Source organism: Hypanus sabinus, chromosome 4 (genome assembly GCF_030144855.1).
Source record: "Hypanus sabinus isolate sHypSab1 chromosome 4, sHypSab1.hap1, whole genome shotgun sequence".
NCBI lineage: Eukaryota > Metazoa > Chordata > Chondrichthyes > Myliobatiformes > Dasyatidae > Hypanus > Hypanus sabinus.
This window is the reverse complement of record NC_082709.1, coordinates 182345011-182360600: the sequence shown is the minus strand read 5'-3', so window position 1 is coordinate 182360600 and position 15590 is coordinate 182345011. Positions and strand designations below refer to the sequence as shown.

The 15590-nt window shown below is 43.7% G+C and overlaps 1 protein-coding gene across 1 annotated transcript in view; it reads left to right on the top strand.

Moving 5' to 3' along the window:
- Nucleotides 1-15086, top strand: part of LOC132393552 (ATP-binding cassette sub-family G member 1) — a 57948-nt gene extending 42862 nt beyond the window's left edge. Inside the window, exons 10-15 of the mRNA XM_059968959.1 lie at nt 2938-3039; nt 7108-7276; nt 11660-11760; nt 12768-12926; nt 13351-13469; nt 14617-15086. Coding sequence (XP_059824942.1) covers nt 2938-3039; nt 7108-7276; nt 11660-11760; nt 12768-12926; nt 13351-13469; nt 14617-14845 — 879 coding nt within the window. The 3' untranslated portion in view covers nt 14846-15086. The remainder of the gene's footprint in view (nt 1-2937; nt 3040-7107; nt 7277-11659; nt 11761-12767; nt 12927-13350; nt 13470-14616) is intronic.
- Nucleotides 15087-15590: the final 504 nt, after the last annotated feature.

The window sequence follows — 15590 nt, the reverse complement described above, 5'->3', positions numbered from 1 at the left end:
CTTGCCGCAGTCTGTAAGGAGATTGTATGTTCTCCTTGTGATCCTGAGGGATACCTCTGAATTCTTGAGCTTCTTCCAATATTCCACAAACGTATCTGTTAAGTTTAGTAAGTTATGGGCATGCAGTGTTGGCACTGGACGCATGGTGATACTTGTGGACTGCCAGCTCAGTTCTCGTAGATGTGATTTGATGCAAATGATGCATTTTACTGCATAGTTCTACATACATGTGACAAATAGATCTAACTTTTAATCTTATCATACTAGGGACCATTCAGTAAAAATAACAGTGCAATACAAGCTGTCCTTTTTCCAAGAGGACCACAACCTTGTCATGGTTTGGAGGCTTGAGTGCCTCAATGACCCAGAGACCTAGGTTAGCTGGAGTCAGGGCTTTATGCTTTGGGTCTTTGTAGGGTCACCCATGCCAAGCTGGTCAAAGGGTAGAGGCCAAACTAAGAGTGGTCTGCCGGTCCTCCAGGTTCAGAGGGTCAGCTCAGGGCTAGCAACCCTGACTGGTCAAAAAAAACAATTGTTAGGAAACAGCACAATGACGAATCCTTCTATACAGATGGAGACAGAGGACCTTCATCACCACCCTAAATACCAGCTCATAGCAAACAGTAAGTAAATAAATAAGAAGCTGTCCTTGATCCTAGTGGTACATGCTGTCAGGCTGTTGTATCTCCTGCCTGAAGGGAGGGGAGAGAATGGAGGATGTCCTGTGGGTTGGTGTATTTAATTTCATTGGCTGCTTCACCTTGAAATGTAGATAGAAGAGAGTGAGAGGGAGCTGAATCTGAGCATTAGGATGAAATGCACTACCCTTTAAGTCCACTAAAACAAGGATGAATCTAATTTCTGGGCAACTATTTATTGTGAAAATAATCGGTAATGGAGCTTGACTTCATACCTCTTACACTCAGTGACCAGCTTATTAGGTACAAAAAAATACAATTGCAGATGCTGTGGATCAAAGAATACGTACACAATGCTGGAAGAACTCAGCAGGTCAGCCAGCATCTGTGAGAAAAGAGCCAACGTTTCGGGCCGAGACCCTTCATGACGCTGATGCTGTCGGACCTGCTGAGTTCTTCCAGCGTTGTGTACGTACTGCTTATTAGGTATATGCTCATGGTCTTTTGCTGTTGTAGCCCATACACTTCAAAGCTAAATGTATTGTGCCTTCAAAGATGCTCTTTTGCACACCCATGTTATAATGTGTGTTTATTTGAATTACTTTTGCCTTGAAACTGTTTGGTTATTCTCCTCTGATCTCCACTAACAAGGTGTTTTCCTCCATAAAACTGCCACTCAATACATGTTTTAAAAAAAATTTTTACACATCTTTCTGTAAATTCTATAGACTGTTGTGCATAAAAATTCCACTAAGCAATCTTGAATTGCATAAAAAGTAAATGTGGAGGTTATAGTACTAATGAGGAATAAAATGTGCATGAATACCATCATGTATTTACAACGTAAACAGCATTATAAATGTGGATTAAAGTGTATATAGTGCAGTGTGGTGGCTGAAGTAATCGATAGAGAGGGGTGCGTGGTTAATTAGAATGGTTGATCAGATTAACATCTGGAGAAAGAAACTTTTAAGATGGCATGTAATTTATGTTTTAATAGCCCCATTGCACTTTTCAGAATGGAGCTTCTGTAAAAGGCCATGTTGCAGGGTGGGTAGTGTCCGCAATGATTTTTCCTGCCTGAATCTTTGTCCTGGACACATACAAGTTCTGCAATGGTGCTACACTGCAGCCAATGACTGTTTCTGCTGACCTAACAGTTTGCTGTAGTTTTTGTATTTTTTGAGAAAATATTGCACCGAACCATGTTCTATGAACTGAATCCTTCAGTGACCAAGGGTCTCGGCCCAAAACGTCGACAGCGCTTCTCCTTATAGATGCTGCCTGGCCTGCTGTGTTCCACCAGCATTTTGTGGGTGTTGTTCAGTGAGTGCTGGCCTGAAGCAGGACAGGACATGAACTTGGAAACTAATGGAATACATCACAAGATTACACCATATAGGGTTACATAGATGCTCCTCAGAGCTCCTGTAACCCAGTTTCAATCCTGATTTCCATTGCTGCATCATACAGAGTTTACATAAACACTGTCCCTGTGACTGAGTGGGTTTCTCTTGGGTGCAGGGGGTAACTTTAAGATTATACCCAGGGGACATAACTATGATGTGTCTGGAGGAAAATATAGAGGTGACAGAGGTAGTTATTTTACACAGAGTGGTGGGTGGGGTGGTGGTAGAGGCTGAGACATCAGTGAGATTAAGGAGACCCTTTACGCTCTGACTAATCAAAAATCTTTCAATCTCTGCCATATGACTTGGCCTGCACAGCTGCTTATGGCAATGAATTCCATAGCTTCACCACTCTCTGGCTAAAGAAATTCCTCCTCATCTTCATTCTAAAAGGATGTCCTGTAAGTGGGAGGATGGGGCTGGTCAGTAAGCCAGAGTCGACTTATTGAGACAACTATCATACAACCGTGTTCTAAGGAGATATAGAAAAACTGAATATGGTATAGTTTTGAAGACTAGCTTTATTTGGTGCATGTATATCGAAATGTGTCATTTGCGTCAGTGCAAGGATGTGCTGGGGACCAATGTGGCGCGTGTTGCCAGGTTTTCATCACCAGCATAGCATGCCCACAGTTCACTAAACCTAACCTGTCTGTCTTTGAAATGTGGGTGGAAACTGGAGCATCCGGGGGAAACCTACGCGGTCACGGGGAGAATGTATGAACTCCTTACAGACACTTGTGGGAATTAGTCTCAGTTAGTTGTCGCTATGAAGCGTTATGCTAACTGCATGCTCCTTAACTACGGCTAAGCAACCTGGCTGTCTCTGATCCTGGGACGGGCAGGAGTTCCTTCATACAGTTTGCTGACATTGTTTTAATCTTTTCCAGGATCCATCGCCATCAGAAGGCTGCCACAGTTTCTCAGCTAGTTGCCTGACTCAGTTCTGTATTCTCTTCAAAAGAACCTTCCTCAGCATCATGAGAGACTCGGTAATAATTGTGGGCAATAACTGGTTAATAATGGGTCGCGTATGTGTGGATTAAATGATTTTACTGAGTTATGTCAGCAATGGTACACACTGGGTTACTCAGTATGGGAGAGACGAACCAAGCCAGCTGAGACAAAAACATGCACACTTGAAAGCCCGCAAATTAAGAAAGGTGTCTCTGTGTCCATTCAATTCACTGAGTCATCAGTTGGCCACAAGAGCACTTGGCAAGTCCTTATGGTCAATCCAGTATGGTTTATAGTGTGTTTAACACCACTGGGCATATGTGGCCTCACATGCTTCCAACTGATCTCCACGTGCTGGGGATTTTTTTCTCTCACGACCTATTTCACAAACTTTCTGCTCCCAGCTGCACCATTACTGTGTGATTTATTCCTCCTGCCGCTGGCTTGGGATGACGAGTCTATCGGGACCCTGAGAACCTGTGCAAGTTTCTTTCCAACTTAGTCTTTTAACATCTTTGGACTGTTTTTACTGTGCCCATGGTCTGTTTTTTTTTATTAATTATGGTATTTTCTGCACTGTTGTAACTATATGTTAACTATAACTACATGTAACTATGTAGTTTCGTGCAGGTCTTGTAGCTTTAGTTTTTGGTTTGTTGGTTGGTAGAGTTGGTCTCTTGACTTGGTGTGTCCGGGTAGTCTTGTTTTGTCCGGTGGATTTGGAGCTCCTTTCCGGGGAAAGCGATAAGATGGTAGTGTGGCATTAATATGCAGCAGCCTCTCCAGACTCTGGATTTGGGGATTGCCAAAAGTAATGTGGATTTTCTGGTGCAGTCTGTTTTGTCATGTGCTTTTGTGATATCATTCTGGAGGAACATTGTCTCATTTTTCAACTGCATTGCATTTGTGGTTTCTAAATGACAATAAACTGAAATTAAATTAGGAATTCTGGAACCTAGTGCAGATCCCTAATACAGCTTTTTGACCCAAAATGTGTGCAATTCAGATGCAGAGTAATTTATCACACCTGCACCCGGTGGTCACGTTATTATGTACCTTCTGTACCTAATAAAGCAGCTACTGAACGTATGCAGGTGATCTTCTGTTGCTGTAGCCCATCCACTTCAAGGTTTGATGTGCTATGCAGAGATGCTCTTCTGCACTCCTCAGATGTAATTTGTGTTAGAGTACCCTTCCTGCCAGCTTGAAACTGTCTGGCCATTCTCCTCTGACATCTCTCACTATCAAAGTGTTTTCTCCAGCACAACTGCCACTCACTAGCTGAAGTGTTTGCTTTTTGCACCATTCTCTGTAAACTCTAGAGACTGCTGCACATGAAAACCTCAGGAGATCAGCACATTCTGAGATACTCAAACCACACCATCTCGCACCAGCAGTCATTTAATGGTCAAAGTCACTGGGATCATTTCTTCCTCATTCTGATGTTTGGTCTGAACAACAATCGAACCTCTTGACCATGTCTGCATGCTTTGATGTATTGTTAGAACACAAGAATAAAATTAACTAGGAACTAGAGTGTATAAGCAGCTTTCACAGGAGAAACATACATTAACAACATTATCATGAGATAGACTAGACAGCCAGAATCTTTTCTCCCCAGGGTAGAAATGTTCAATTCTGGAGAGCGTAGCTTTAATATGGGGGGGGGGGGGGAATGTTTAAAGGAGAGCTATGGGGAAAGTTGTATTTTTTCTTACCCACAGGGAGCGGTAGGTGCTTGGAACGGGCTGCTAGGAACTGTAGTGAAATCAGAAATAATAGCGATATTTAAGAGGCTCTTAGGCTCATGAATATGCAGGGAAATGTAGGGTCTGGATGACGTATGGGCTGAAGAGCTTTAGATTAGTTTGTCACAGACATCATAGGCTGAAGAGTCTGCTCCTGCTCCATTCCATGTTGTAAGATTAAAAGGTAACATCACTGAGACACTGAAAATAGATAGAGGATTCAAGGAAGATGACGGAGAGTTGAAAAATGGCAGATGGAATTTAATGCAGACAGGTGTGAAGTTTTGCACTTTGGAAGGACCAACAAGGGTAGGTCTTACGCAGTGAATGGTAGGGCACTGAGGAGTGTGTTAGAACAAGGTGACCGGGGAATACAGGTCCATAATTCATTGAAAGTGGTGCCACAGGCAGACAGGGTCGTAAAGAAAGTTTTGGCACGTTGGCCTTTATAAATCAAAGTATTGAGTATTGTTATGTTGAAGCTGTGTAAGATGTTAGAGAGGCCTAATTTGGAGTATTGTGTGCAGTTTTGGTCATCTACCTGCAGGAAGGATGTGTAACTAAGGTTGAAAGAGTACAGAGAAAACTTACAAGGATGTTGTCAAGTCTGGAGGAGCTGAGTTATAAGGAAAGACTGAATATTTCTTTGGATGTAGAAGGTTGAGAGAAGATTTGATAGGGGCATGCAAAATGATGAGGGGTATAGATAGGGCAAATGCAAGCAGGCTTTTTGCACTGAGATTGGGTGGAACTGGAACCAGAGGTCATGGGGTAAGGGTGAAAGGTGAATGTTTAAGGGGACTTCTTGACTTAGAGGGTCATGAGAGTGTGAAACGATATGTTAGTGCAAGTGGTGCATGCAAGCTCAAGTTCAACATTTAAGAGAAGTTTGGATAGGCATCTGGATAATAGCGGTTTTTAAGGATTATGGTCCTGGTGCAGGTTGATGGGACTTGGCAGTTTAAGTAGTTTGGTATGGACTGGATGGGCTGAAGGGCCTGTTTCTGTGCTGTACTTTTTAGTCACTCTATAATTCAGTTTCCCTGGTTGGGGAGTCCAGAACCAAGTGTTACAGTCAAGAGTCAAGGTTCAGGACATTAGGACTGAAATGAGGAGAAATTACTTTACTTAGAGAAGATCATCATCATCATTATGTGACGTGTCATATAATGTGGGCAATCATGTCCCATGATCATGATTGTTCCTGGCAAATTTTTCTACAAAGGAGTTTTGCCATTGCCTTCTCCTGGACAGTGTCTTTGCAAGCCGGGTAAACCCCAGTCATTATCAATACGCTTCGATAATTGTCTGCCTGCTGTCAGTGATCGCATACCCAGCACTTGTGGTATGCACCGGTTGCTCACATGACCATCCACCCCCTGCTCCCACAACATCATGTTCACGTTCTTGATTGGGTGGGGGGAGGGACTTAGGGTGACCTACAAGCTAGTGAAGGGAAGGGGTGCCTTACACCACCTTTGGTAGAGATGTATCTCCACCTTGCCACCCTATTGTGAAGATAAACCTTTGCAATTCTCCATCCAGGAAACTACAGACACTTAGTCTTTGAAATTCATTCAAATGAGAGATTGTTCATTCATCATGGTTTCCCTTAATCTGAGCCATGCCATCTGATGGGAAGAAGATTTGCTGAAACGTTGAGTGTTCATCTTCAGACACCTGTATCTGAATAACAGTAATGGGAAGAGGATGTGTCCTGCATGGTGGGGATTAGCTTTAGTTGTCGCACATACGTCTAAGTATTAAAGCATACAGTGGGAGCGAATCACTGTGCTTACAGCACCAACATGGCATGCCCACAACTTACTAACCCTAACCTGTGCATCTTTGAAACTGGAACACCCAGAGGAACCACACATGCACAAGGAGAGCGTACAGACTCCTTACAGGCAGCAGTGCAATTGAGCCCATAAATACACCGGATGTGTTTCAAATACTTGAAAGGCCTACATTGAGTGCACGTGGAGAGGATGTTTCCATTAGTTGTGGAGTCTAGGACCAGAGGGCATAACCTCAGAATTAAAGGATGTCCTGTTAAAACAGATGAGGAGGAATTTCTTTTGCCAGAAGGTAGTGAAACTGTGAAATTCATTGCCACTGATGACTGTGGAGGCCAAGTCACTGGGTATATTTAAAGCCAAGATTAATAGATTCTTCACTGGAAAGAGCATCAAAGGTTACAGGGAGAAAGCAGGAGAACTGAGTTGAGAAGGATATTAAATCAGCTTTGATCGAAGAGCAGATCTGATGGGCAGAATACCCTAATTCTGCTGCTATGTCTTATGACCTTATAGTTTTTAAATAGATCTTCGATATGCCTTTTTATCTTGCCAGGTCCTGACTCACCTGCGCATCACTTCACACATTGGGATCGGCTTGCTGATTGGTTTGCTCTACCTGGGCATCGGCAACGAGGCGAAGAAAGTGCTGAGCAACTCGGGCTTCCTCTTCTTCTCCATGCTCTTCCTGATGTTTGCAGCTCTGATGCCGACGGTCCTCACTTGTGAGTGCTTCTGCATGGCTCGGGGTGGGTCACCCCACACTACGTGCAGCACCCCCACGAACGTTCCGTCTGGTCCACACCACTACGTGGCACACTGTTACATCTTCACTATATACCGTGTCCTTTCTGCATGGGCTGAGAGCCGAATTATCTCGCATTGCAAGGGGAAAATGTTTGTACCCACTATGTTCGTTCGTCCCTTGGACCTTGTCTGCAGGGAATTTGTTGAACCCTGCACCTCTGACTATTAAGGTCATAGAGTTAAAATAACCCGGAAACAAGCCCTTTGCCACAACTCCCCCATGCTGACCTTCAGAAAGAAACTATTTTAAAGATTAGTTTTATTTGTCACATGTACATTGAAACATCAAAACTTACAGTGAATGTGTCATTTGTGCCAAAGACCAACACAGTCTGAGGATGTGCTGGGGGCAGCCCACATGAGTCAGCATGCTTCCAGTGCCAAAATAGCACGCCCAGAACTTAAAACCCAAACCCGTATGCCTTTGGAATGTACAAGGAATATAAGTGATCATAGAGAGGACTTGCAGACTCCTTACAGAAAGCGGCGGCAATTCAACCAAAACTTTACGCAGTACTCCAATTGGAGTGATCAGTAATTGATTTGTTACTGTCCCATGTACCTAGGTACAGTGAAAAACTTTGCTTTCCATGATATTCATACAGATCATTTCATTACAACCATTCACTGAAGTAGTAAAATGTAAAATCATTAACAGAAAGTAGAATGATGTGTTATACACTCAGTGGCCACTTTAATAAGTAACTCCTGTATCAAATAAAGTGGCCACTGTGTGTACGCTTGTGGTTTCCTGCTGCTATGACCCATCCATTTCAGGATCCAAAACGTGTGATCAGAGAAACCGATCACACCACTGTTGTAGTGCATAGTTATTTGAGTTACTGTTGGCTTGTACCAGTCTGACCATTCTCCTCTGACCTCTCTCATTTATAAGGTTCTGTTGTCCATGGAACTACCACTTAACTGGATGTTTTTTGTTGTTTTTCTGTAAATTCTAGAGATGGTTGTGCATGAAAATCCCAGGAGATCAGCAATTTCTGAGATACTCAAGCTACCCGCCTGGCACCAAAGTCACTTAAATCCACGTTCAAAGTCACTTAGACCACATTGCTTCCCCATTCTGGTGTTTGGTCTGAACCTCTTGACCATGTCTGCAGGCTTGTATCCATTGAGCTGCTGCCGCATGAATAGCTGAGTTGGTGTAAAGTGGACATTAAGTGTGGTTGAGGCATTGAGAAATGCGGTGCAGACAGACAGTGTGATGCAATGCATAACAAGGTAGATTATGAGATAAAGAGCCCACCTTATTGTTCTTAGAGACTATTCAATATGCTCAGCAATATCTTGTATAGCTGTAACATGTATAGCTGTATCCTAACCTATATATAATTGTCTTTATTAAAGCCCCAATATGCCAGATGCCTTCTTAACCATCCTATATACTTGTGACCATAAGAGAACTGTGCATTTATACTCCAAGGGATTCTGTTCCACAGCTCCCCTCAGGGCCTGACCATTCGCTAATTTAATCCTACCCTGGTTTGACTTTCCAGGGATAAACTTTATTCACCATGTAGTTTCAAAGTGCATTTATTATTGAAGTTTGCATACAGTATACAACACTGAGATTCATCTTCCCACAGGCAGCCACGAATCAAAGAAACATCATAGAACCTATAGAGAAAAACACCGGACAACAAGGACCATTAAACACCCGATGCGCAAAAAGAAGAACAAATCATGTAAACAGCAAAAGGGGAGCAAATAGCACACAGAATATTTAAACATCCACCGCAGAGTCTCTGAAATAGATCAGGAGCCACAGCCATTGAGCCGGGTGGTTCAGTGCTGTATCGATGGCTGCTGGACACAATGCACAGATAAACAAGCACGTCGATGAAGTTGCGCAAATAGTAAAATTTGCAAACTGAAGCACACGGAGCATGAACTGCAGAGTCCCCAAAAGTGAGTCCACAGTTGCAGAGCGCGTTGAGCGCTGAGGACATTAAACATCAAACTGCAGAGTCCTTCAAAAATCAGTCTACAGCCCCAAGCTGCAGAGGTGATGGAACTTTTCACTGTGGGACCCAAGACTCCTGCACCTTCTGCTGGCAGCATCAAGAGGGAGAGTGGTCAAATGCAGGCAGACAGTGCTGAACACCCACTCACTTTCCACTCTTGTCCTCATCAATTTAAATCTTACTCGACCGCTTAAATCAGCTCGGAATAATGGAGCGGACCATGGCTGGCATTCCACTGTGGCTGCCCCTGCACACCCCGTTCGCAAACTTGCCAAATCCCCTAAGAGATTGCAAAAGTATCAAATTGTTTTGTTGGCTGAAAAATACATCCTTAAAATGGAACTCATGGGCTGCAATCTATCGCGGTCAGAGTATATTTAAAAGAAGAAGAGTATCTAGTAGTTTTGTCAGCTCTCTGCGGGATGTCGCTGTTGGGTTCTGGCACCACCTTGCTGTTGCTTTCATATATTTTGGGAACTTGCTGTAGTGTTTTGGTCAGGGCACAACATGCAACAAAACAACAATATTCAACAATTATAAAAATAAAGAATTATATAAAAATTAAACTTGGAGGTTAAATTACAGGCATAGAATAAATTGTGCATATAGACGTAGATATCAACGTGTATTTACAATGTAACGTATTTACTTCCTTAAGCCTATAACCCCTACTGGGGCATAGGCCATCAACAGCAGCTCACCAGACTTCTGTATCCTGTGCCAGTCTTTCAAATTGTCCCCAAGTGTAATCTATCTTCGAAGATCCAGGAGTGAGGTCTTTAGGGCTTCTGTGTTGTTACTGTAGCATTAGGTTTTTACAGGATGTGGTTGCTAGCCCCATGTCCGACCCTCCCCTTTCTTAACTGGGTTTAGGACCATCCATAGTGGAGTTATTTACAATGTAAGCAGGATTAGTGGTTTAAAGTGTTTACAATGCATTCAGTGGTTGAGTTAATAGATAGAGAGGGGATGTCTAACTATATTAGTTCATCACTCGAGTGATGGATTAACTGACTGAATGAAGAAAATTTAAGATGACAAGGTAATTTTTTGTCTTTTTTTAATAGCCCTATAATGCTTTCCAGAAGAGAACTCTTGGAAAAGGCAGTTTTCTGGGATGGGCAGTGTCCACAATGATTTTTCCTGCCCGTTTCATTACTGTACAAGTCCTACAGTAATGGTAGGCTGCAGCCTATGACCTTTTCTGCTGACCTGACAGTTTGATACAGTCTTCATATATTGTGACAGCACACTACACCAAATCCCACAGTTATGGCTGATGTGAGGATGCTGTCTATGATGCAGTGTAGAACTCCACCAGCATGTCCTGGGGAAAATGGAGCTTTCTCATCTACTGCCAAAAAATCATCGGCTGAGACTTCTTTATTAGTGAAAGAGATGTGGTTCTCCTGCATGAGGTCAGGAAAATGACGATGCCCAGGAACCTAAATGTTTCAGGCCAGTCCTGGTGTGACTTCTGAAAATGCATCATCTCATACTTACCCGAATTGAAAGCTATTTGCCAATTTATTGCTGAATAAGCTCCTCATCTGCAGCTAGTGACAGGTGACAAAATCATAACCCCAGATGTACACTCACTTTATTAGGTACACCTGTACACCTGTTCATTAATGCAAATAGCTAATCAGCCAATCATGTGGCAGCAACTCAATGTGTAAAAGCATGCAGACGTGGTCAAGAGGTTTAGTTGTTGTTCAGACCAAACATCAGACTGGAGAAGTCTAAGTGACGTTGATGCCAGATGGGTGTTTTGAGTATCTCAGAAATCATTGATCTCCTGTGATTTTCAAGCACAACAGTCTCTAGCACAACAGTCTCTAGACTTAAAGAGAATGGTGCGACAAACAAAAAAGAAATCCAGTGGGCTGCATTTCTGTGGACAAAATGCTGTGTTAAAGAGAAAGGTCAGAGTAGAATAGCCAGACTCCTTCAGGAAGGTGACCATGCATTACAATAGTGGTGTGCAGAAACGCATCTCTGAATATACACCACATTGAACCTTGACGTGGTTGGTCTACAGCAGCAGCATCGGCCACATTACTGGGTACAGGAGGTACCTAATGAAGTACCGACTGAGTGTAGATTTCCTCACACACTACTGGGTGACTGCCCAGTGGGTCAAAAAGTGGATGCCCTTTTCACCAGCTTTATGATCCAGAGCCCAGTGGCTGATAACCACCAGATGGACATTATATTGTGGCAGATTAGCCTCGTGCTGTAGAGCTTGCGCCTGTGAGTGATACCAGGGTCATCCCAACTCCTCTTTTGAGCCGTGTGTTGTTTCTTTCTTCCTTGCAGTTCCTCTGGAGATGGGAGTCTTTCTCCGGGAGCATCTGAACTACTGGTACAGCCTAAAGGCCTACTATATGGCAAAGACGATGGCTGATGTTCCTTTCCAGGTATTGTAAACTCATGAGACATAGGATCAGAATTAGGCAATTCTCCTCATTGAGTCTGCTCCACCATTCCAACATGGCTGGTTTATTATCCTCTCAACCCAGTCCTCATGCCTTCTCCCTGTAACTTTTGACACCCTTACTAATCAAAAGCCTAGCAACCTCCAATTTAAATATACCTGAGGGCCACCACAGCTGTGTGTGGCAATGAATTCAAAAAATTCACCACCTTCTACCTTAAGAAATTCTTTCTCTTCTCTGTTTTAAAGGGACCTCCTCCTGTTCTGAGTTTGTCCCCTCTCGTCCTAGAGTCTCCCACTTCTGGAACCACCCTTTCTACATCCACTCTGCATAGGCCTTTCAATATTTGGTAGGTTTTAATGAGATCTCCCCTTATTCATCTAAACTCCGGTATAAAGGCGATTGGAGACACCGCCCTGGCCTCGGTCTCCAGGATGTTGTGTGGTGGTCACTTGCTGCTTGTTCTTTCTTCCAGCCAATAAATGCCTATATCTCGCCTCTCGTCTGAGAGTTATTGATGGTGCATCACCACTTCAATCCCAGAATCATTCTCATGAACCTCCTCTGGACCCTCTCCAATGCCAGCACATCCTTTTGTTAGATATAGGGCCCAAAACTGCTCACAATTGGAGCATAACAGTACGCTGAATTGGTGGAGCAATTCAAGCCAAGTTTGTTACAATGTGCACAAGTGAGGCACAGTACTGTTACAATGAAAAACTTGCTTTCACCTGCAACTTTAGCAGTGGTTGATGGAGGATGGAGGGTGGAGGGGCAGGACTTCACGGCCTATCAGAACCATTGTGTGAGTGCATCAGACAACTTGCACTGACACTCATCCATGGGTTTGGACTCCCCATGGAGGCATCTCACTGTATCTAATGTTCTGGACCAGGGCAGGCAGGTAGATGGTGATTTTGGATAGTGCAGGGGCCTGACCTAATGGAACAGCATTGGGAATGATCAGGTTTTGCTTCTTCTGTGTGTAGGTGATGTTCCCTGTGGCCTACTGCAGTATCGTGTACTGGATGACCTCTCAGCCCTGCGATGCTCTCCGCTTTATTCTCTTCGCTGCTCTGGGGACAATGACGTCACTGGTGGCCCAGTCCTTGGGCCTCCTGATTGGAGCAGCATCCACATCCCTTCAGGTTAGAAGTCAAATTGTCAGGCCTCTTCAATCACTTCCTCTCTCACCATTCCCTTCCACCTCTCTCCATATTTTTTATTTTTTATTTTTATTTTCTTTCTCTCTCTCTCTCTCTCTCTCTCTCGATTCTTCCTTCCTATTTTCTCTCACTCTTCCCTCTTTCTCTCTCTCTCTCTCTCTGTCCATCTCATTCTTTGCCTCACTCTCTTTGTCATCTCTCTCTCTTTTTACTCACTCTCTGTTTTTTCTCTCTTCCATTCTTCTCTATTCATTTCTCTCTCCCTTTTTTCTCTCTTTCTTCTCTCTCTCTCCCATCTCTCTGTCTCTCTCTGTGTCTCTTCTGTTTGCCTCTCTCTCTTCTCTTTTTAGAAACGTCGTCTGTTTTGCTCCCTGATGTAAATTAACCCTTTCCTTTCCACCCTCAGGTGGCCACCTTTGTGGGTCCAGTCACTGCCATCCCGGTACTGCTGTTCTCTGGATTCTTTGTCAGCTTCGACACCATCCCCAAATACCTCCAGTGGATGTCGTACATATCTTATGTCAGGTACCTCAACGTATCCATACGTAAAGGGGCTTTCTGTATCAAAGGGCCACCCCCTTTGACAATATAAATGAAAACTAAGCCTGAGGCTGACCATGTCCCTTAGGGCATGAAGGGCTATGGGGCGAAGTCAGGAGATTGGGGCTGACAAGAAATTGGAATCAGCCATGATGAAATGGCAGAGTGGATTCAATGGGTCAACTGGTCTAATTGTGCTCCAGTACCTTACAGTTGTATCCTTTTGGGCAGGTGCTCCAAGAAGAAGACTTATAGTCTACTTTTGGGACATGTTGGTGAAGTGTTGATGGGTGAGGGTTCTGCTGTGACAGGCACCGAACGTATAACATAGTAGCTCAATGTTGCATTCTGGTTCTTTAACTTCTCTGTCTTGGTTCAGCATATTTTAGGCCTTTTGGCATATTTCTCTGCAACACACACAGAATTCTGGAGGAACTCAGAAAGTCAGTCAGCATCTGCATCAGAGGTTCCCAAACTTGTTTACGCCGTGGACCCCTGCCATTAACCAAGGGGTCCATGGATGCCATGTTAGTAATATGTGGCAGGTAAAATAGGTAACAGGTAAAATAATCCCTGATTACCAACTTGCAGCATGGGCAACTGCCGGTCTTCCATAAAACCTTGCTCAGGCCTCAGTCAACATCGATATCGATGGACAGCCGAAGAAGAAAAAAGAAGAAGAATCCCTGATCTATAGAGAGGAATAAACAGTTGACCTTTTTGCTGAGTCCATTCATTAGGACATCATTTGTGGTGCTAAAAGAACAGTAAACATTTCAGCATCTATGGATAGAAATAAAAAGGTTGACATCTCAACACAAAAAGTCAACAATTTATTCCTCTCTTTGATGTTGCTTGATCTGCTGAGTTCCTCCAGCAGACTTTATGTGTTGCCCTGGATTTCCATCTATGGAATCTCTTGTGTTTATGGTTAACATCTGTATTGTGTAGGTGAGTGATAGAGTCATGGGGGATGGAATTGATGAGAATTTGGGGAAAATAAAATGGAGACTAGTGTAGGACCAGTGTAGTTGGGTGGTTGATACCCAGCACTGTTGTTGAAGGCTGAATGGCCTGTACTAGTTTGAATTTTGGACTTGGGCACTGACAGAAACTCATTGCCTCTCCACAGATACGGCTTTGAGGGTGTCATCCTATCCATCTATGGTCTAGATCGCGAGGACCTTCACTGCGAGAAGGATGAGACCTGCCACTTCCAGAAGTCAGAGGCCATCTTGAAAGAGCTCGACGTGGAAAATGCCAAGCTCTACCTTGATTTCATCGTCCTGGGAATCTTCTTCGTCTCCCTCCGACTCATTGCCTACTTTGTGTTACGGTATAAGATCCGGGCTGAGAGATAAAGCCCGGCCACACAGTTGGTCAGTAATGGTAGGCAGTTCTGTCTGTCTCACTGCCATGACTTTGGATCTCAGGCACGCTTTGCCACGGGAGTAGAAGGTAAAATCTCTGGTGCTGAGCTCTGAGTGTGGGATCTGGCAACTTGGTCAAAAAAATTCACCTGGCTGACAAAGCTTCCCCGTCCAAATGTTAAGATGTCTTCATCACAAGTCAGTTTTCCCCTCTGAATGGGACAACCATGCCACACAGACGTATCTCACAGTGTCAATAGATAGAGCAAACTTATTCCTGTTACTGTGTATTCAGAGGAAGGATGGGGGTATTCAGGAGGAAGGCTGCTGGCAGCTTTGAGATTGGGTTGGATGGACAGGTGGTGGGAAAGAGAGGATATTAGAGTAACATTTCTTTCCGGAATTTCTGCCTCACTCTGTAACAGCAGCAAGTTACATTTGTTGAATGTGCTTTAACAAAGGAGATGGTTGACACTGGAATCTGGAGCAACATATTAGTAGCTGGAGGAATTCAGCAGATCAGAAGGAGGGAAGGAATTGTCAACTATAAAATATAGGAGAAGAATTAGGCTATTCAGCCCAGTGAGTCAGTCCCATTATTCAATCATTTATTTATGTATTGAGATACAGCAGTGAATGGGCCATCCCGACCCCTTGAGCCACACCACCCAGAACCCCCGATTTAAGCCTTGCCTAATCATGGGAGAATTTACAATGACCAATTAATCTTTTTTGG